The sequence below is a fragment of the Mercurialis annua genome, linkage group LG8 (assembly GCF_937616625.2).
Source record: "Mercurialis annua linkage group LG8, ddMerAnnu1.2, whole genome shotgun sequence".
Taxonomy (NCBI): domain Eukaryota; kingdom Viridiplantae; phylum Streptophyta; class Magnoliopsida; order Malpighiales; family Euphorbiaceae; genus Mercurialis; species Mercurialis annua.
Window position 1 is genome coordinate 21429952 of NC_065577.1, and position 23853 is coordinate 21453804.

At 40.4% G+C, this 23853-nt stretch overlaps 1 protein-coding gene across 1 annotated transcript; it reads right to left on the reverse strand.

Annotated features, from left to right (window-relative positions):
- Positions 1-22616: 22616 nt before the first annotated feature.
- Positions 22617-23835, reverse strand: LOC126661747 (uncharacterized). The gene is made up of 3 exons (XM_050355613.2): positions 23553-23835; positions 23372-23479; positions 22617-23081 (listed from the first exon to the last, which is right to left on the reverse strand). Exons 1-3 carry the CDS (start codon positions 23553-23555, stop codon positions 22617-22619), a joined length of 576 nt encoding a protein of 191 aa, XP_050211570.1. The 5' UTR covers positions 23556-23835.
- Positions 23836-23853: the final 18 nt, after the last annotated feature.

Genomic DNA, 23853 nt, shown 5'->3' on the forward strand with positions numbered 1-23853 from the left:
AGTCTGCGTGAAAAGTGACGCTAGATTAGTGTGTCGCGTCTCAAGTCTCATTAACGCGTCGTTCCGATTATCTAAGCATGGTTAGGTAGTGTCCGTGAAAAGTGACGCTAGATTAGTATGTCGCGTCTCAAGTCTCTTTGTGTCGTTCCGATTACCTATGCATGGTTAGGTTATATTACATGTGTCCGTGAAAACTGTCGCTTGATTAGTATGTCGCATCTCAAGCCTCTTTTACGCGTCATTCCGATTACCTAAGCATGGTTAGATTATATCACGCAAAGTGTGCGTGAAAAATTACGGTAGATTAGTATGTTACGTCTCAAGTCTCTTAACGCGTCGTTCCGATTACCTAAGCACGGTTACAATATATTACGCAAAGAGTGCGTAAAAATGACACCAGATTAGTATGGCGCGTTTTAAGTCTCTTTAACGCGTTGTTTTGCTTACCATGCTTATGTCGCGTCACAAGTTTCTCTAACGCGTCGTTCTGATTATCTAAGCTTGGTTAGGTTAGATTAACCAAAGTGTGCATGAAAAGTGACGCTAGATTAGTATATAGCGTCTCAGGTCTCTTTAACGTTCCGATTATCTAAGCATGGTTAGGTCAAAGTGTGCGTGAAAAGTGACGCTAGATTAGTATGTCACGTGAAAAGTCTCTCTAACACGTGGTTGTGATTTCCTAAGTATGGTTAGGTATGTGTCGTTTTGATTACCATGCTTATGTCGCGTCACAAGTCTCTCTAACGCGCCGTTCCGATTACCTAAGCATGGTTAGGTTATATTAGGCTAAATGTGTGTGAAAAATTACAATAGATTAGTATATCGCGTCATAAGTCTATTTAACGCGTCGTTCCAATTACTTAAGCATGGTTAGGTTATATTACACAGAGTGTACGTGAAAAGTGACGCTAAATTAGTATGTCGCGTCTCAAAGCTCTCTAACACGTCGTTCTGATTACCTAAGCATGGTTAGGTTATATTACACAAAGCGTGCGTGAAAAGTAACGCTAGATTAGTATGTCGCATCTCAAGTCTCTTTAATGCGTCGTTTCGATTACCATGCTTATGTCGCATTACAAGTCTCTCGAACGCGTCGTTCCGATTACCTAAGCATGATTACGTTATATTACACAAATTGTGCGTGAAAAGTGAAAATAGATTAGTATGTCACTTCTCAAGTCTATTTAACGCGTCGTTCCTATTACCTAAGCATGGTATGGTTATATTACGCAAGGTGTGCGTGAAAAGTGACGCTAGATTAGTATGTCGCGTCCCAAGTCAATTTAAGGCGTCTTTCCGATTACCTAAGCATCTCTCTCTGCTCCAATTTTCTATAAGTAAGGTCCAGTTATATATGTTTGTTTCTCTTCATATCCAGCCATAAAAGGCATAAGGGTATGCTCTTCACTTGCCTCTCCGGAGGATCCTGTGAATCAAAACCTTGTGTCATTACCATGGTAATGCGATAAATTTCAACAAATACTAAGAGGACAAGCCGGTTGATAAAATGCCAGCGGTGAGGCTGTGATCCTGGCTAGTCATACATGTAATCTGTTAAGGTTTATCGTCGTTCCTCTAATTGGTATCAGAGTCTAATAGCGAAGAGAAAGAAATACATATTCTAGTTCTTACTTTGTGAAAATTGGGTCAGTACTTTACAACCATGCTCATAAAAAGTTGTTGTTCTACGCCTTCTAGTACTGCTCTTACTACTGTAAATAAAAATGATTATCTTTATGAGTTTACTTATCTTCCAGAAAATCAAAAAATATCTGATACAAAAGCCCCTCTTCTCAACCCTTATGATGCGTTTTCTAAAACCACTACCCCTTTTATCCATAATATCAAGTCCTTGATAAAAAATCCTTACAAACCTATCAAAGAATATGTTCAGTCATCCAGCTTTGATCAATGTGCCATTCATGCTTCTCAAGCTGAACAATTCATTACTCTTGAGAGTCCACCTGAATTTCTAAGAGTTTGGTTAACTCAGGGTTATACTCATATTCATTTTGGAGCTATCCGACTTGGTCTCAGTTACCATGGTCGTGCCGGTCTACCAGTTTTCACAAGAATTGCTCTCGTAGATTCCCGGTATCTACAGTATCAACATGCAGTGATTGGTACAGTTGAAACTTCCTTGAATGCAGGCTCAGTATTTTTCACCTTTTTCCCAAATTACAATCTTGCCCTCTCTGATCCGATGGCTCTTACAGCTTTAAAGGTGCAAATACAAATTACTGGAGCCCAACAAGTTGCTGATTCAATTGCAGCTACTCTTCACTATCAAATGGTGTATCGTTTGCAAAACCATGCTTTAAACCTCACTTTACCCGCAAACCATAATGATGCCCTTTTGATAAAGACAGATTCCCAAAACACCCCTTCTTGTGTCCACATACCCAAACAAATCACCAGAAATGAACTCCTACACCTTTTCCCCGAAAAGTGGATTACCAACTATGAAAAAATGCATGAATCTACTCAACCAGTTCAATCCTGTACTCCAGTATTCACAAAAAAAACCTGATGGCACTGTGTAAACGTCCTTTACAAAACATACTGATGTCACTCCTCAGATATTTTCTACACAGTTCATGCTTGAACCATTTCCACAGGAAAAAGGAGTCCCTGTTGTCTCTTTTGATTTTCAAGGGCGTCCTATATATGCCTTTCAACGGGATGGTCATTGTTTCTTCGATGCCTGCGATTGTGATGATTGCTTAACGGATTCGGAGGATGAAGAAATCGAAGATGATCTCCAAAACTCAAGCTGTTGTTCTGAAGCTGATTTTCACAGGAGATATGATGACAATGATCCTTTTATTGGAATGCTTGGCCAACCATCTGGAAAATATGATTATTTAGTTTCATACTCTCCTCCAACAGATTTGACAACGCCTTCCCCACAAAAACCATCAAACTCACCCTGTCATAATCCACCTAAACCACCAAAAACTTCACCACCACTTCCTTGCTACAAAAAAGCCCTGAAATGGATAAGAAAGGAAGAACCAATACATATAAACCCTATTGTGACAGAAATCCCTCAAATCTGTATGTTTCAATCCCCTTCATATGAAAAGGAATACCCTCCTTTACCAGAAACCTTAACCTCCACCCAACCCATCAAATCAACCCCATTTATACAAAATCCCTCCACTGAGAGTACAAAGTGACGCTAAATTAGTATGGCGCGTCTCAAGTGACATTAACGCGTCGTTCTAATTACCTAAGCATGGTTAGGTTATATTACGCAAAGTTTGCGTATAAAGTGACGCTAGATTAGTATGTCGCGTCACAAGTCTCTCTAACCCGTCGTACCAATTACGTAAGCATGGTTATATTATATTACGCAAAGTGTGCATGAAAAGTGCGTCTCAAGTCTCTTTAATGCGTCGTTTGGATTACCTAAGCATGGTTAGATTATATTATGCAAAGTGTGCGTGAAAAGTGACAGTAGATTAGTATGTCGCGTCTTAAGTCTCTTTAACGAGTTGTTTCAATTACCATGCTCATGTCGCTACACAAGTCGCTTTAACACGTCGTTATTGTTGCCAAAGTACAGTTAGGTTGTATTACGCAATGTGTGAGTAAAAAGTGACGCTGGATTAGTATGGCGCGTCTCAAGTCTCTTTAACGCGTCGTTTTGATTACCATGCTAATGTCACGTTACAAGTCTCTTTAACACGTTATTCCGATTACCAAAGAATGGCTAGGTTATATTACGCAAAGTGTGCGTGAAAAGTTACAATGGATTAGTTTGTCACGTATCAAGTCTTTATTACGCCTCGTTTCGATTAACTAAGCATGGTTAGGTCCGATTACCAAAGCATGGTTAGGTAATATTACGCAATGTGTGCGTAAAAAGTGACGCTAGATTAGTATGGCGCGTCTCAAGTCTCTTTAACGCGTCGTTTCGATTACCATGCTTATGTCACGTTACACGTCTCTTTAACACGTCGTTTCGATTATCAAAGCATGGTTAGGTTATATTACGCAAAGTGTGCGTGAAAAGTGATATTAGTATGTCGTGTCTCAAGTCTATATAACGCTTCGTTCCGATTACCTAAGCATGGTTAGGTTATTTTACGCAGAGTGTGCGTGAAAAGTGACGCTAGATTAGTATGTCGCGCGTCTCAAGTCTCTATAACGCGTCGTTCTGATTACCTAAGCAGACTTTGCTTATAACCTAACCATGTTCAGGTAATCGAAACGGCGAGATAAAGAGACTTGAGATGCGACATACTAATTTAGCGTCACTTTTCACGCAAACTTTGCGTAATATAACCAAACCATGCTTAGGAAATCGGAACGCCGCGTTGAAGAGACTTGAGTAGCGACATACTAATCTAGCGTCATTTTTCACGTACACTTTGCGTATATAACCTAACCATGCTTAGGTAATCGGAAAGACGCGTTAATGTGACTTGAGACGCGACATACTAATCTAGCGTCACTTTTCACGCACACTTTACGTAATATATTCTAACCATGCTTAGGTAATCGGAATACGCATTAAAGAGACTTGAGACGCGACGTACTAATCTAGCGTCACTTTTCACGTACACCTTGTGTAAAATAACCTAACCGTGCCTAGGTAACCGGAACGACGCGTTAAAAAGACTTGAGACACGACAAACTAATCTATTGTCACTTTTCATGTACATTTTGCGTAATAGCATCTAACCATGCTTAGGTAATCAGAACGACGCGTTAGAGACACTTGTGACGCGACATAAGCACAGTAATCAAGACGACGCCATACTAATCTAGCGTCACTTTTTGCGCACGCTTTGCGTAATATAATGTAACCATGCTTAGGTAATCGGAACACGCGTTAAAGAGACTTGCGACGCGACATACTAATCTAGCCGTCACTTTTCAGGCAAAGTTTGCATAATTAAACCTAACCATAATTAGGTAATCGAAACGAGGCGTTAAAGAGACTTGAGACTCGACATACTAACCTAGCAACAGTTTTCACGCACACATTGTGTAATATCACCTAACTATGTTTAGGTAATCAGAACGACACGTTAAAGAGACTTGCGACGCGACATTCTAATCTATTATCACTTTTCACGCATACTTTGTGTAATATAACCTAACCATGCTTTGGTAATCGGAACGACGTGTTAGAGAGACTTGTAACGTGACATAAGCATGGTAATCGAAACGATGCGTTAAAGAGACTTGTGACGTGACATACTAATCTAGCGACTCTAATAACGCGCACTTGGCGTAATAACATAACCATTCTTTGGTAATCGGAACAACGCGTTAAAGAGACTTGAGACGTGACATACTAATCAAGCGTCACTTTTCACGCACACTTTGCGTAATATAACCTAACCTTAGGTAATAGGAACACGCGTTAAAGGGACTTGAGACGAGACATACTAATCTAGCTTAACTTTTCACGCACACTTTGAGCAATATAATCTAAACATGCTTAGGTAATCGAAACGACACGTTAGAGAGACTTGTGACACGACATACTAATCTAGCGTCACCTTTTCACGCACACTTTGCGTAATATAACTTAACCATGCTTAGGTAATAAGAACGACGCGTTAGAGAGACTTGTGACGCGACATAAGCATGGCAATCAAAACGACGAGTTAACAAGCCTTGAAACGCAACATAAGCATGGCAATCGAAACGACGAGTTAACAAGACTTGAGACGCAACATAAGCATGGCAATCGAAACGATGAGTTAAAAAGACTTGAGACGCGGACGTATTAATATGGCATCACTTTTTACACAGACTTTTCGCAATATGACCTAACCATGCTTAGGTAATCGGAACGACGAGATAAAGAGACTTGAGACGCGGCATACTACTAATCTAGCGTCACTTTTCACGCACACTTTGCGCATATAACTAAACCTTGCTTAGGTAATCGGAACGACGCGTTAGAGACACTTCTGACGCAACATAAGAATGGTTATCGAAACGACGCGTTAAAGAGACTTGAGACGCGCCATACTAATCTAGCATCACTTTTTATGCAGACTTCGCGTAATATAACCTAACCATGCTTAGGTAATCGGAACGACGAGTTAAAGAGACTTGAGAAGCGACATACTAATGAAGCATCACCTTTCACGCACACTTTACGTAATATAACTAAACCATGCTTAGGTAATCGAAACGACGAGTTAAAGAGACTTGAGACGCGACATACTAATCTAGCGTTACTTTTCACACACACTACCTAACCATGGTTAAGGTAATCGGAACAATAACCTAACAATGTTTAGGTAATTGGGACGACGCGTTAAAGAGACTTCAGAAGCGACATACTAATCTAGTGTCACTTTTCAAGCACATTTTGCGTACTACAACCTAACCACGCTTAGGTAATCGGAACACGCGTTAAATAGACTTGACACATGACATACTAATCTAGCGTCACTTTTCTCGCACACTTTGCGTAATACAACCTAAACATGCTTAAATAATCGGAACGACGCGTTAAAGAGACTTGAGATGCGACAAACTAATCTAGCTTCACTTTTCACGCACACTTTGCGCAATCTAACCTAACCATGCTTAGATAATCAGAACGACGCGTTAGAGACACTTGTGACTCGACATAAGCATGATAATCAAAACGACGAGTACAAGCGACTTGAAACGCGCCATACTAATCCAGTGTCACTTTTTACGCACTCTTTGCGTAATGTAACCTAACCATGCTTAAGTAATCAGAACGACACGTTAAAGAGACATGAGACGCGACATACTAATCTAGCGTAACGTTTCACGCACACTTTGCGTAGTGTGACCTAATTATGCTTAGATAATCGGAACGACGCGTTAAAGAGACTTTGAGACGCGACATACTAACCTAGTGACAGTTTTCACACACACATTGCGTAATATTAACCTAACCATGTATAGGTAATCGGAACGACGAGTTAAAGAGACTTGAGACGCGACATACTAATCTAGCGTCACTTTTCACGCACAATTTGCGTAAAATAACCTAACCATGCTTAGGTAATCGGAACGACGCGTTAAAGTGACTTGAGACGCGACATACTAATCAATTGTCACTTTTCACACACAATTTGCGTAATACAACCTACAAATGCTTAGGTAATTGGAACGACGTGTTTGAGAGACTTGTAACGTGACATAAGCATGGTAATCAAATTATGCGTTAAAGAGACTTGAGACGTGCCATACTAATCTAGCGTCATTTTTACGCACTCTTAGACGTAATCGTAATAACGCGTTAAAGAGACTTGTGACGTGACATACTAATCTAGCGACACTTTTAACGCGCACTAAAATAACTATGCTTAGGTAATCGGAACGACGCGTTAAATAGACCCGAGACACGAAATACTAATTGATTGTCACTTTTCACGCACACTTTGCATAATATAACCAAACAATGCTTAGGTAATCGGAGCGACGCGTTAAAGAGACTTGAGACGCGAAATGCTAATTGATTGTCAGTTTTCACGCACACTTTGCGTAATATAACCAAACCATGCTTAGGTAATCAGAACGACGCGTTAGAGACACTTGAGACGCGATGAAACGCGCCATACTTCTAGCGTCACTTTTTACGCACGCTTTGCGTAATATAACTTAGCCATTCTTAGGTAATCGGAACGGCGCGTTAAAGAGACTTGAGACGCGCGTACTAATCTGGCCGTCATTTTTCACGCACAGTTTGCGTAATACAACCTAACCATGATTAGATAATCGGAACGACATGTTCAAGAGACTTGCGACGCGACATACTAATCTGTTATCACTTTTCACGCAAACTATGTGTAATATAACCTAACCATGCTTAGGAAATCAGAACGATGTGTTAGAGAGACTTGTAAAGTGAAACGATGCGTTAAAAAGACTTGAGACGCGCCACACTAATCTAGCGTCACTTTCTACGCACACTGCGTAATATAACTTAAGCATGCTTAGGTAATCGTAACAACGCGTTAAAGAGACTTGTGAAGCAACATACTAATCTAGCGACACTTTTAATGTGTACTTGGCGTAATATAACATAACCATGCTTTGGTAATCGGAACGACGCGTTAAAGAGACTTGAGATGCAACATACTACTATTGTCACTTTTCACGCACACTTTGTGTAATATAACCTAACCATTCTTAGGTAATCGGAACGACACATTAAAGAGACTTGAGACGCGACATACTAATCAAGCGTCACTTTTCACGCACACTTTGCATAATATAACCAAACCATACTTAGGTAATCGGAATGACGCGTTAGAGAGACTGGAGACGCGACATAAGCATGGTAATCAAAACGACGCGTTAAAGAGACTTGAGGCACGCCATACTAATCTAGCGTCACTTTTTGTGCAGACTTTGCGTAATATAACCTAACCATGCTTAGGTAATCGGAACGACACATTAAAGAGACTTGAGACGCGACATACTGATTTAGCGTCACTTTTCAAGCACATTTTGCGTAATATAGCCTAATATGATGCTTAGGTAATAGGAACGATGCGTTAGAGAGACTTGTGATGCGACATACTAATCTAGCGTCACTTTTCACGCACGCTTTGCGTAATATAACGTAACCATGTTTAGGTAATCGGAACACGCGTTAAAGAGACTTGTGACGCGATATAAGAATGCTAATCGAAACGACGCGTTAAAGAGGCTTGAGACGTGCCATACTAATCCAGCGTCACGTTTTACACAGACTTTGCATAGTATAACCTAACCATGCTTAGGTAATCAGAACGACGAGTTAAAGAGACTTGAGACGTGACATACTAATCTAGCGTCACTTTTCACGCACACTTTGCGTAATATAACTAAACCATGCTTAGGTAATCGTAACGATGAGTTAAATGGTCTTGAGACGGGACATACTAATCTAGCGTGACTTTTCACGCACACTACCTGATCATGCTTAGATAATCGGAACGGCGCGTTAAAGGGACTTGAGATGCGACACACTAATCTAGCGTCACTTTCCACGCACACTCTGCGTAATATAACCTAACCATACTATTGTCACTTTTCGACGAGGCTCTATGAATGAAGAAGAAAAGAAGAGAAAGGTTTTCAGAGAGTAGAAAAGAATTACCTAAGGTTTGCTCTTAAACCCCTTTATATAGTTAGGGTTTAGGAGCAAACCTTGCCTTGCTGGCAGGTTGTCCTTCGTGTGGTCCCTGAAATCGGTTATGCCTATGTGGAGAATATCCCCCGTATGGAGCGCAGTTTGTTAGGTGTGTCAGGTGGAGGGAACATTCCTCACGCACCTGTCAGAGGATCTTCTGTGGTCCCTAAATCTGGTACACATGAGTGTGTTTGTTAGCTAGATCTCGGAGCTCGAATAAAGCTTAGAGCCCGGACTGTCTGAACTAAACTCCCATGCCTCTAGGTCCAGAGCTTGAGTGTATGTCGAAGCTCGGGTTGTCTACGCCGGGCTTTCCTGTCTTCAGTCAGGAAGCTCGGGCAGGATCTTTGATCCTACCTTGCCAAAAGCACGCGTCTCGGATGATGCTCGAATGTTCTCCGATCTGGTGACCTCCCAGGTCGCGTGGTCTATGATCTAGGAGATGGTCGGATGTCGACACCAGTTGGTAAAATGCTTGACTTAGCGATGGTCGTTCTTGGCGAGGTTGCTTCGCCCCTACTAAATGTACAACGTTATCAATAACCTAACCATGTTTATGTAATTGGAACGACACATTAAAGAGCCTTTAGCCACGACATACTAATCTAGCTTAACTTTTCACGCCCACCTTGCGTAATATAACCTAATCATGCTTAGGTAATCGGAACGACGCGTTAAAGAGACTTAAGCAGCGACATACTAATCTAGCGTCACTTTTCACACACTCTTTGTGTAATAACCTAGGGCCAATTCCATAATAAGTCGCAATTTGTATATAATTTCATTTTAATCACGACCTATAAAAGTTTCCATATAAAACCATGACCTTTCATTGTTTTTCAAATATATCATTTCAGTGTGTTTTTGTTGACTAAATTCTCTACTAAACCATTAATGAAAGACCAAATTATAAATAGACACTAAATATTATTATCTCAGTTAGAGTATGTAGGATTAGTAAATTCAAGTTAGAAAAAATAAACCGAATTTTACTTTATCGATACATTTGAAACAAAATTAAAGGTCGTGTCTTTTAATGCCAACTTTTAAAAGTCGAGATTAAAATGAAATTTCGTGTAAAGGTCATAATTTTTTTGGAACCCTATAACCTAACCGTTTTTAGGTAATTGGAACGACGCATTAAAGAGACTGGAGAAGCGACATACTAATCTACTGTTACTTTTCACACACACTTTGCGTAATATAACCTAACCATGCTTAGGTAATCAGAACGACGCGTTAGAGAGACTTGTGACGCGACATAAGCATGGTAATCGAAACGACACGTTAAAGAGACTTGTGACGCACTTTTCACGCCAACTTTGCATAATATAACCTAACCATACTTAGGTAATCGGAACAACGCATTGAAGAGCCTTGAGACGCGACATTCTAGCGTGACTTTTTACGCACACTTTGCGTAATATAACCTAACCATGCTTAGGTAATCGGAACGACGCGTTAAAGAGACTTGAAACTGGACATACTAATCTAGCGTCACTTTTTACGCACACTTTGCGTAATATTACCTAACCATGCTTAGGTAATCGGAACGACGCGTTAGAGAGACTTGTGACGCGACATAAGAATGGTAATCGAACAACGTTAAAGAGACTTGAGACGCGCCATACTAATCTAGCGTCACTTTTTGCGCACACTTTGCGTAATATAACCTAACAATTCTTAGGTAATCGGAACGACGCGTTTAAGAGACTTAAGACGCGAAATACTAATCTAGCGTCACTTTTCACGCAAACTTTGCGTAATATAACCTAAGCATGCATAAGTAATCGAAACAACGCGTTAAAGAGAATTGAGACGCGACATACTAATCTATCATCACGTTTTACGCACACTTTGCGTATAATAACCTAACCATGCTTAGGTAATCGGAACGACGCGTTAAATAGACTTCATATGCGACATACTAATTTATTGTCACTTTTCACGCACACGTTTTGTAATATACCTGAAACATGCTTAAATAATCGAAAAGACGCGTTAAAGAGACTTGAGACGCGGCATACTAATCTATTGTTACTTTTCACGCACATTTTGCGTACTATAACTTAACCATGCTTAGGTAATTGGAACGACGCGTTAGAGAGACTTGTGACGCGACATAAGCATGGTAATCGAAACAACGCGTTAAAGAGACTTTAGACGCGACATACTAATCTAGCGTCACTTTTCACGCAAACTTTGCATAATATAACCTAACAGCGCTTAGGTAATCGGAACGACGCATTAAAGAGCTTTGAGACGCAACATACTAATCTAGCGTTACTTTTCACGCACACCTTCCATAATATAAGACTTGAGACGCGACATACCAATCTATGACAATTTTTCACGCACACTTTGTGTAATATAAAATAATCATGCTTAGGTAATTGGAACAACGCGTTAGAAAGAATTGTGACTCGACATAAGCATGGTAATCTAAAGGACGCATTAAAAAGACTAGAGACACGCAATTTTAATCTAGCATTACTATTTTTACGCACATTTTGCGTAATATAACATAATCATTCTTAGGAAATCGGAACGACGCGTTAGAGAGACTTAAGACGCGACATAATAATCTTGTGTCATTTTTTATGCACACTTAGCGTAATACAACCTAACCATGCTTAGGAAATCGGAACGACGCATTAGAGGGACTTGTGACGCGACATACTAATCAAACGTCACTTTTCACGCACACTTTCCGTAACCTAACCTAACCATGTTTAGGTACGCGGAACGACGCGTTAAAGGGAATTATTACGCGAGATAAGCATGGTAATCGAAACGACGCGTTAAAGAGACTTGAGACGAAACATATTATTCTAGCGTCACTTTTTCCGCACACTTTGCGTAATATACCCTAACCATGCTTAGGTAATCGGAACGACGCATTAAAGAGACTCTAGATGCGACATACTAATCTAGCGTCACTTGTTACACACACTTTGCATAATATGACCTAATCATGCTTAGGTAATCGGAACGACGTATTAAAGAGTCTTGAGACGCGACATACTAATCTAGCATCACTTTTCACACCAACTTTGCATGATGTAACCTAACCATGGGTAATCGGAACGACGCATTAAAGAGCCTTGAGACGCGACATACTAGCGTGACTTTTTACGCACACTTTTCGTAATATAACCTAACCATGCTTAGGTAATTGGAACGACACGTTAAAGAGACTTGAAACTGGACATACTAATCTAGCGTCACTTTTCACGCACACCTTGCGTAATATAGCCTAACCATGCTTAGGTAATCGGCACGACTAGTTAGATATAGACTGGATACGCGACATACTAATCTATTGTCATTGTTCACGCACACTTTGCGTAATATAACCTAACGATTCTTAGGTAATCAGAACGACGCGTTAAAAAGACTTGAGACGCGTCAAACCATCCTATTGTTATATTTCACACACAGTTTGCGTACGTACTATAACCTAACCATGTTTAGGTAAGAAGAACGACGCGTTAAATACTTGTGATGCGACATAAGCATGATAATCGAAACGACGCATTAAAGAGCCTTGACACACGACATACTAATCTAGCGTCAGTTTTCACGCAAACTTTGCATAATATAACCTAACCATGCTTAGGTAATCGGAACGACGCATTAAAGAGACTTGAGATGCGACATACTAATCTAGCGTCACTTTTCACGAAAACTTTGCATAATATAACCTAACCATGCTTAGGTAATCGCAACGGCGCATTAAAGAGACTTGAGACGCGACATACTAATGTAGCGTCACTTTTCACGCAAACTTTGCATAATATAACCTATCCATGCTTACGTAATCGCAACGACCCATTAAAGAGCCTTGAGAATACTAATCTAGCGTTACTTTTCTCGCACACTTTGTGTAATATAACCAAACCATTCAGTGGTAATCGGAACGACGCGACAAAGAAACTTGAGACGCGAAATACTAATCTAGCGTCACTTTTCACGCACTCTTTGCGTAATATAACTCAACCATGTTTAGCTAATCGGAACAATGCTTTAGAGAGACTTGTGACGCGACATAAGTACGGTAATCGAATAATCTAGCGTCACTTTTTACGCAAACTTTGCGTAATATAACCTAACCATGCTTAGGTAATCAGAACGACGCGTTAATGAGACTTCTGACGCACCATACTTATCTAGCGTCACTTTTCACGCCACTTTGATATACCCTAACCATGCTTAGGTAATCGGAATGACGCGTTAAACAGACTTGAGACGCGACATACTAATCTAGCGTCACTTTTCGAGCATGCTTTGCGTAATATAACCTAACCATGCTTTGGTAATCGGAACGACGCGTTAAATAGCATTTATACGCGACATACTAATCTATAGTCACTTTTCACGCACACTTTGCGTAATATAACCTAACCATGCTTAAGGTAATCAGAACGACGCGTTAAAGAGACTTGAGGCGCAACATATTAATCAATTGTTACTTTTCACGCACACTTAACCTAACCATGCTTAGGCAATCGGAACGACGCGTTAGAGAGACTTGTGACGTGACATAAGCATGGCAATCGAAACGACGCGTTAAAGAGACTTGAGACGCGACATACTAATCTACCGTCACTTTTTGCGCAAACTTTGCATAATATAACCATGCTTAGGTAATTGGAACGACGCATTAAAGAGCCTTAAGACGTGACATACTAATCTAGCGTCACTTTTCACGCACACCTTGCGTAATATTACATAACAATGCTTAGGTAATCGGAACGACGCATTAAAGAGACTTGAGACGGGACATACTAATCTAGCGTTACTTTTCTTGCACATTTTGCGTAATATAACCTAACCATTCTTGGGTAATTGGAACGACGCATTAAAGAGACTTGAGACACGACATACTAATCTAGCGTCATGTTTCACGCACTCTTTGCATAATACAACCTAACAATTCTTAAGTCATCGGAACAATGCGTTAAAGAGACTTGAGACACGACATACTAATCCAGCGTCACTTTCTACGCACACTTTGCGTAATATAATCTAACCATGCTTAGGTAATCGGAACGACGCGTTAAAGAAACTTGTGACGCGACATACTAATATAACCTAACCATGTTTATGTAATCGGAAAAACGTGTTAAAGAGAAATGAGACGCGGCATACTAATCTAGCGTCACTTTTCACGCACACTTTGCGTAATATAACCTGGTTGCTTAGGTAATCGGAACGACGCGTTAAATAGACTTGATACGCGGCATACTAATCTATTGTCACATTTCACGCACACTTTGCGTAATATAACTTAAACATGCTTAGGTAATCGGAACGACGCGTTAAAGAGATTTGAGATGCGACATACTAAGCTATTGTTACTTTTTACGCACACTTTGCGTACTATAACCTAACCATGCTTAGGTAATAAGAAACACGCGTTAGAGAGACTTGAGACGCGATATAAGTATGGTAATCGAAGCGACGCGTTAAAGAGACTTGAGAGGTGACATACTAATCTAGCGTCACTTTTTACGCAAACTTTGCATAAAATAACTTAACCATGCTTATAAACGGCGCATTAAAGAGCCCTTATACGCGGCATATAATCTGGCGTCACTTTTTATGCACACCTTGCGTAATATAACCTAACCATACTTAGGTAATTGGAACAACGCATTAAAGAGACAGATTAGTTTTTCTTTTGTCGCACACTCGCAATATAGCCTAACCATTCTTGGGTAATCGGAACGACGCGTTGAAGAGACTTGAGACGCGACATACTAATCCTGCGTCACTTTTCACGCACTCTTTGCGTAATATAACCTAACCACCCTTAGGTAATCGGAACGACGCGTTCAAGTATCTAGCATCACTTTTCACGCACATTTTGCGTAATATAACCTTACAACACCTAGGTAATCGGAACGACGCGTTAAAGAGACTTGTGACGCGATATAGTAATCTAGAGTCACTTTTCACGCACACTTTGCGTTATATAACCTAACCATGCATTGGTAATCGGAACAGAGCATTAAAGAGACTTGTGACGCGACATAATAATCTAGCGTCACTTTTAACGCACACTTTGCGTAATATAACCCGCGTTAAAGAGATTTGTGACACGACATACTTATATAGCGTCACTTTTCAGGTACACTTTCCGTAATATAACCTAATCACAAATAGGTAATCGGAACGACGCATTCAAGAGATTTGAGACCCGACATACCACTAATCTAACATCACCTTTCATGCTCACTTTGCGTAATATAACCTAAGCACACTTATGTAATCGGAACGACGCGTTAAAGAGACTTGTGACGCAACATACTGCTAATCTAGCGTAACTTTAACGCACACTTTTTGTTATATAACCTAACCATGCCTAGGTAATCGGAATGACGCAATAAAGAGACTTGTGACGCGACATAGTAATCTAGAGTCACTTTTCACTCACACTGCATAATATAGCCTAACTATGCATAGGGAATCAAAACAGCGCGTTGAAGAGACTTGTGACGCGACATACTAATCTACCGTCACTTTTAAGGCACACTTAGCGTAATATAACCGGACCATGCCTAGGTAATCGGAATGACGCAATAAAGAGACTTGTGACGCGACATACTAATCTAGCGTCACTTTTCACGCACACTTTGCATAATATAACCAAACCATGCTTAGTAATCGAAACGACGCTTTAAAGAGACTTGAGACGAAACATATTAATCTAGCGCCACTTTTTACGCACACTTTGCGTAATATAACCTAACCATAAGGGTAATCGGAATGACCCATTAAAGACACTTGACATTGGACATACTAATCGAGCGTCACTTTTCACTCACATTAAGCGTAATATAACATAACCATGCTTAGGTAATCGGAACGGCGCGTTAAAGAGACTTTAGACACGACATACTAATCTATTGATACTTTTCACGCACACTTTGCGTACAATAACCTAACCATGCTTAAGTAATCGGAACGACGCATTAAAGAGCCTTAACGCGCGACATACTAGTATATTTTTACTTTTCACGCACACTTTGCGTAATATAACCTAACCATGCTTATGTAATCGGAACGACGCGTTAAAGAGACTTGAGATGCGACATACTAATCAATTGATCCTTTTCACACATACTTTGCGTACTATAATATATAACCATGCTTAGGTAATACGCGTTAGAGAGACTTTTGACGCGACATAAGCATGGTAATTGAAATGACGCGTTATAGAGACTTGAGACGCGATATACTAATCTAACGTCACTTTTCACGCAAACTTTGTGTAATATAACCTAACCATATAATTAGGAAATCGAAACGACGCAATAAAGAGCCTTGAGACGCGACATACTAATCTAGCGTCACTTTTCACGCACACCTTGCGTAATATAACCTAATCATACTTAGGTAATAGGAACGACGCGTGAAATAGACGTGAGACGCGACATATTAATTCTGTTGTCATTTTTCACGCAATGTTTGCATAATATAACCTAACCAAGCTTAGGTAATCGGAACGACGCGTTAAAGATACTTTAGACACAACATACTAATCTATTGTCACTTTTCATACACACTTTGCGTATTATAACCTAACCATGCTTAGGTAATCGGAACGACGTGTTAAAGAGACTTGAGACGCAAAATACTAATCGAGCGTCACTTTTCACGAACGCTTTGCGTAATATAGCCTAACCATGGTTAGGTAATCGGAGCAACGCGATAAAGGGAATTGAGACGCGACATACATTATGTCACTTTTAACGCACACTTTGCGTAATATATCATAACCATGCTTAAGTAATCGAAATGAAGCGTTAAAGAGACTTGAGACGTGACATACTAATCTATTGTTACTTTTCACGCACACTTTGTGTACTATAACCTAACCATGCTTAGGTAGTCGGAACGACGCGTTAGAGAGGCTTGTGATGCGACATATGTATGGTAATCGAAACGACTCGTTAAAGAGACTTGAGACGCGACATACTAATCTACTGTCACTTTTCACGCCAACTTTGCATAATATAACCTAACCATGCTTAGGTAGTCGGAACGACGCATTAAAGAGCCATGAGACGCGACATACTAATCTAGCGTCACATTTAACGCACACCTTGGGTAATATAACCTAACCATGGTTAGGTAAATGGAACGACGCGTTTAAGAGACTTGAGATGGGACATACTAATCTAGCGTTACTTTTCTCGCACACTTTACGTAAACCTAACAACTCTTGGGTAATCGAAACGACGCGTTAAAGAGACTTGAGACTTAAAATACTAATCTAGTGTCATTTTTTACGCACTCTTTGCGTAATATAAGTAACCATGCTTAGGTAATCGGAACAGCGCGTTTAAAGAGTTTTGAGACGCGATATACTAATCTAGCGTCACTTTTCACGGACACTTTGCGTAATGTAACCTTAGCATGCTTAGGAAATTGGAACGACGCGTTAGATAGACTTATGACGCGACATACTAATCTATTGTCATTTTTCACACATACTTTGCGTAATAATATAACCTAACCATACTAAAGTAATTGGAACAATGCGTTAAATAGACTTGAGATGCGACATACAATCTATTGTCATTTTTCACGCACACTTTGCGTAATATAACCTAACCAGGCTAGCGTTAACGTGTCGTTCCGATTACCTAAGCATGATTAGGTTATATTATGAAAAGTGTGTGTGTAAAGTGAAGATAGATTAGTATGTCGCGTCTCAAGTCTCTTTGACGTGTCGTTCTGATTACCTAAGCATGGTTAGTTTATATTACGCAAGGTGTGCGTGAAAGTGACGCTAGATTAGTATGTTGCGTCTCAAGGCTCTTTAATGCGTTGTTCTGAGTACCTAAGAATGGTTAGGTTATATTACGCAACGTGTGCTTGAAAAGTGACGCTAGATTAGTAAGTTGTGCCTCAAGTATCTTTAATGTGTCGTTTCGGTTACCATGCTTATGTCGCGTCACAAGTCTCTCTAACGCGTCGTTCCGATTACCTAAACATGGTTAGGTTATATTACACAAAGTGTGCGTGAAAAGTAACAATAAATTCGTAAGTCGTGTCTCAAGTATATTTAACGCGTCGTTAGGTTATATTACGCAAAGTGAGCGTGATAAGTGACGCTAGCTTAGTATTTCGCGTCTCAGTTCTCTTTAACGCGTTGTTCCTATTAACTAATTATGGTTAGGTTATATTACAAAAAGTTTGCATGAAAAGTGACACTAGATTAGCATGTCGCGTCTCAAGTCTCTTAACGCGTCGTTTCGATTACCATGATTATCTCGCATCAAGTGTGTGTGAAAAGTGACGCTAGATTAGTTAGTCGCGTCTCAAGTCTCTCTAACGCGTCGGTCCTATTTCCTAAGAATGGTCTGGTTATATTACAAAAAGTGTACGTGAAAAGTGACGCTAGCTTAGTACGTCGCGTCTCAAGTCTCTCTAATGCGTCGTTCCTATTTCTAAGCATGGTAAGGTTATATTACGCAAAGTGTGAGAAATAAGTTACGCTAGATTAGTATTACGCATCTCAAGTCTCTGTAACGCGTCGTTTCGATTACCATGCCTATGTCGCGTCACAAGTCTCTCTAACCCGTCGTTCCGATTACCTAAGCATGGTTAGGTTATATTACGCAACGTGTGCGTGAAAAATGACAATAGATTAGTATGTTGCCTCTCAAATTTATTTAACGCGTCGTTCCGACTACCTAAGCATGCTTAGGTTATATTACGCAAAGTGTGCGTGAAAAATGACAATCGATTAGTATGTGGCGTATCAAGTCTATTCAACGCGTTGTTCCGATTACCCTTATGGTTAGGTTATATTACGCAAAGTGTGCGTTAAACGTGACGCTAGATTAGTATGTCGCGTTTCAAGTGTCTTTAACGCGCCGTTTCGATTACCATGCTTAAGTTGCATCACAAGTCTCTCTAATGAGTCGTTTCGAATACGTGAAAAGTGACGCTAAATTAGCATGTCGCGTCTCAAGTCTCATTAGTGCGTCGTTCGGATTACCTAAGCATGGTTAGCTTATATCACGCAAGGTGTGCGTGAAACTGACGCTAGATTAGCATGTCGCGTCTCAAGGCTCGTTAACGCGTCGTTCCGATTACCTAAGCATAATTAGGTTATATTACGCAAAGTGTGCGTGAAAAGTGAAGCTAGATTAGTATGTCGCGTCTCAAGTCTCTTTAACGCGTCGTTCTGATTACCTAAGTATGGTTAGGTTATATTACGCAAGGTGTGCGTGAAAGGGACGCTAGATTAGTATGTCGCGTCGCAAGGCTCGTTAACGCGTCGTTCTGAGTACCTAAGCATGGTTAGGTTATATTACGCAACGTGTGCTTGAAAAGTGACGCTAGATTAGTAAGTCGTGTCTCAAGTATCTTTAATGCATCGTTTCAATTACCATGCTTATGTCGCGTCACAAGTCACTCTAACGCGTCGTTCCGATTACCTAAGCATGGTTAGGCTATATTACGCAACGTGTGCTTGAAAAGTGACGCTAGATTAATAAGTCGTGTCTCAAGTATCTTTAATGCATCGTTTCGATTACCATGCTTATATCGCGTCACAAGTCACTCTAACGCGTCGTTCCGATTACCTAAGCATGGTTAGGCTATATTACGCAACGTGTGCTTGAAAAGTGACGCTAGATTAATAAGTCGTGTCTCAAGTATCATTAATGCGTCGTTTCGATTACCATACTTATGTCGCGTCATAAGTCTCTCTAACGCGTCGTTCCGATTACCTAAGCATGGTTAGATTTTATTACACAAAATGTGCGTGAAAAGTAACAATAAATTAGTAAGTCATGTCTCAAGTATATTTAATGCGTCGTTGCAATTACTTTAACCATGGTTAGGTTATATTATGCAAAGTAAGCGTGAAAAGTGACGCTAGCTTAGTATGTCGCGTCTCAGTGCTCTTTAACGCGTTGTTCTTATTAACTAATTATGGTTAGGTTATATTACGAAAAGTGAGCATGAAAATTGACACTAGATTAGTATGTCGTGTCTCAAGTCTCTTTAACGGGTCGTTTCGATTACCATGCTTATCTCGCGTCACAAGTCACTTTAACGCGTCGTTCAGATTACCTAAGTATGGTTAAGTTATATTACGCAAAGTTTCATGAAAACTGACGGAAGATTAGTATGTCGCGTCTCAAGTCTCTCTAACACGTCGCTCCTATTTCCTAAGAATGGTTTGGTTATATTACGCAAAGTGTGCATGAAAAGTGACGCTAGCTTAGTACGTCGCGTCTCAAGTGTCTCTCCAATGCGTTGTTCTGATTTTTGGGCATGGTAAGGTTAAATTATGCAAAGTGTGTGAAATAAGTTACGCTAGATTAGTATTGCGCATCTTAAGTCTCTGTAACGCGTCGTTTCGATTACCATGCCTATGTCGCGTCACAAGTCTCACTAACGAGTCGTTACGATTACCTAAGCATGGTTAGTTATATTATGCAACGTTTGCGTGAAATATGACAATAGATTAGTATGTTACGTCTCAAATCTGTTATATTACGCAAAGTGTGCGTGAAAATGACAATAGATTAGTATGTGGCGTATCAAGTCTATTCAACGCGTCGTTCCGATTACCTAAGCATGGTTAGATTATATTACGCAAACTGTGCGTTAAACGTGACACTAGATTAGTATGTCGCGTTTCAAGTGTCTTTAACGCGTCGTTTCGATTACCATGCTTAAGTCGCGTCATAAGTCTATCTAACGCGTCGTTTCGAATACATAAGCATGGTTAGGTTATATTACGCAAAGTGTGCATGAAAAGTAACAATAGATTAGTATGTCGCATCTAAAGTCTCTTTAACGAGTCGTCCTGATTACCTAATCGTGGTTAGGTTATATTACGGAAAGAGTACGTGAAAAATGACGCTAGACTAGTATGTCGCATCTCAAGTCTCTTTAACGCGTCGTCCCGATTACCTAAGAATGGCTAGGTTATTACGCAAAGTGTGCGTGAAAAGTGACGCTAGATTAGCATGTCGCGTCTCAAGGCTCGTTAACGCGTCGTTCCGAGTACCTAAGCATGATTAGGTTATATTACGCAAAGTGTGCGTGAAAAGTGAAGCTAGATTAGTAAGTCGCGTCTCAAGTCTCTTTAACGCGTCGTTCTGATTACCTAAGCATGGTTAGGTTATATTACGCAAGGTGTGCGTGAAAGTGACGCTAGATTAGTATGTCGCGTCTCAAGGCTCTTTTTATCGCGTCGTTCTGAGTACCTAAGCATGGTTAGGTTATATTACGCAACGTGTACTTAAAAAGTGACGCTAGATTAGTAAGTCGTGCCTCAAGTATCATTAATGCGTCGTTTCGATTACCATGCTTATGTCGCGTCACAAGTCTCTCTAACGCGTCGTTCCGATTACCTAAGCATGGTTAGGTTATATTACACAAAGTGTGCGTGAAAAGTAACACTAAATTTGTAAGTCGTGTCTCAAGTATATTTAACATGTCGTTGCAACGCGTCTCAGTTCTCTTTAACGTGTTGTTCTTATTAAATAATTATGGTTATGTTATATTACGAAAAGTGTGCATGAAAAGTGATACTAGATTAGTATGTCGCGTCTCAAGTTTCTTTAACGCGTCCTTTCGATTACCATTTTATCTCGCGTCACAAGTCACTTTAACGCGTCGTTCCGATTATCTAAGTATGGTTAGGTTATATTATGTAAAGTTTCATGAAAACTAACGCAAGATTAGTATGTCGCGTCTCAAGTCTCTCTAACGCGTCGCTCCTATTTCCTAAGAATGGTTTGGTTATATTACGCAACGTGTGCTTGAAAAGTGACGCTAGCTTAGTACGTTGCGTCTCAAGAAATCAGCCAATTAGCGACGGAAATTTCCGTCGCTAATTGGCTAAAATCCGTCGCTATATAAGGTTAGCGACGGATTACCGACGAAAAAAATCTGTCGGTGCATTTTGGGTCGCTAATCATTTAGCGACCCAAAAAAGAGAACCGTCGCCAAATTACCGACGGAATTTCCGTCGGTAATATGACCTGGTTCAGTCGGTATTTTGGTCGGGCTAGCCGACCAAATACCGACACATTAGCGACGGATTATACCGTCGCTAAATTAGCGACGGAATAATCCGTCGCTACATGTGGTCGCTAAATTGGACTAATTAGCGACGGACTGTCCGTCGCTAATTAGTCCAATTTTGTCTTTTTTGAGGAATATAGTGACGGAAAATCCGTCGCTAAAAGCTCATATGTGGTCGCTAATTTTTTATTTTTTCGGCAGAAAATTCCCGTTTTTCGGCATTTTTTGAATTTCCTTGTTTTTTAATAGACCCGTTAACTAATCACAGACATACACGATAGACAACAACAAATAAACATAAACCGAAACCGTTATATATATATATATATAAATAAACGGTAAAAAAGTATACAATTCGATAAATACTAAATAAGTCAAGATATGCAAACTGTAGTATAAAAATCCAAGTCCAAATACTATACTACAAACTAGTAGTGCCGTCAGCCAGTGGAGGTGGAGGTGGGGGAAACTGCGGTCGTAACTCCGGTGGGAGTGTAGTCATCAGTCGCGCAAGCTCAGTACGGATCCGCTCGTCGAAACCCGCCTCCACAGTACGGATCCGCTGCTCGACCCGCTCTTCAAAACCCGCCTCCACAGTACGCATCCGCTGCTCGAGTCGCTCCTCAACCTCTCTAGCAATGCGCTGCTCAATCTCCTCACTGACGACCGCCTGCTGCTGTGACTGGGATGATCCGCCGCGGCGCAATCGGCTGCTCTGGCCGATGTAGGATGCTGAAGCCGAACCAATGTCGTAGACTCGCTGCTTCTTGATTGCCTCGAGAGACAAAAACAACTCGTTCTCGTCGATCGGCTCTGGAGTCGACGAACTCCCTTCCCCAGCCGCCTGAGACTGGGTCACTGCAGCAAGCTCTGCCTGGAAACGGTCCTGAGATTAAAAATACAAATTTATAGTTTAGTGAAACTTTATAAAAATACTTCACAAATATTAGTTTAAACCTACATTTCTAACTAAAATTCGGCAGCATTTTCTCTAAAATTTGATCATCACCCATTTTTCAGGGACATCCTGCAAAAACTACAGACAACTCTGTTCAACAATACGAAATAGCAATCACAACACCCACAACAAACACGTAAACATCCTATAAACAACTAACTATATAAAGTTATATTTATATCATATTAAGCAGTCACTTAAGGTTAAAATGAACTTACATTTTTATCCTTTGATCTCTTGTCAACGAAGACAGTCCGATAAGCTTTGGTCAGGTGCAACCTTACATGCAACTCAGCTAAAGTGGGCTCTCGACCGAGCTCCTCAGTCTATCATATGAAATGAAAAAGTTAATTAGTAGATAAACAGAATATATAACGATTAGTAATATTAAAAACATACCATAACTGTCTTATGCCTCGTAGCCGATCTCGACCCTGCGGTATGTCAAACAGGTCCGGTGCCAGCTCCGGACGGCTCACTCATCCGATTAGCTCGTGCTACCTCAGACTTCTTCTTAGCCTCCGTAGTATCCCAGTCTCGCTTCCACGACGCCCAAGTATCAGCACTAACACTTCCCTCTTTTTTATCTGGCTTCATGTTGTGGAGAGTATCTTTGTACCGATTAGCCGCATGTCGGTAGAAGACCCCTCTAATCAGGTCCTCAGGGTAGGTGGAATCCCAATAAAAACCCTTCTGCAAA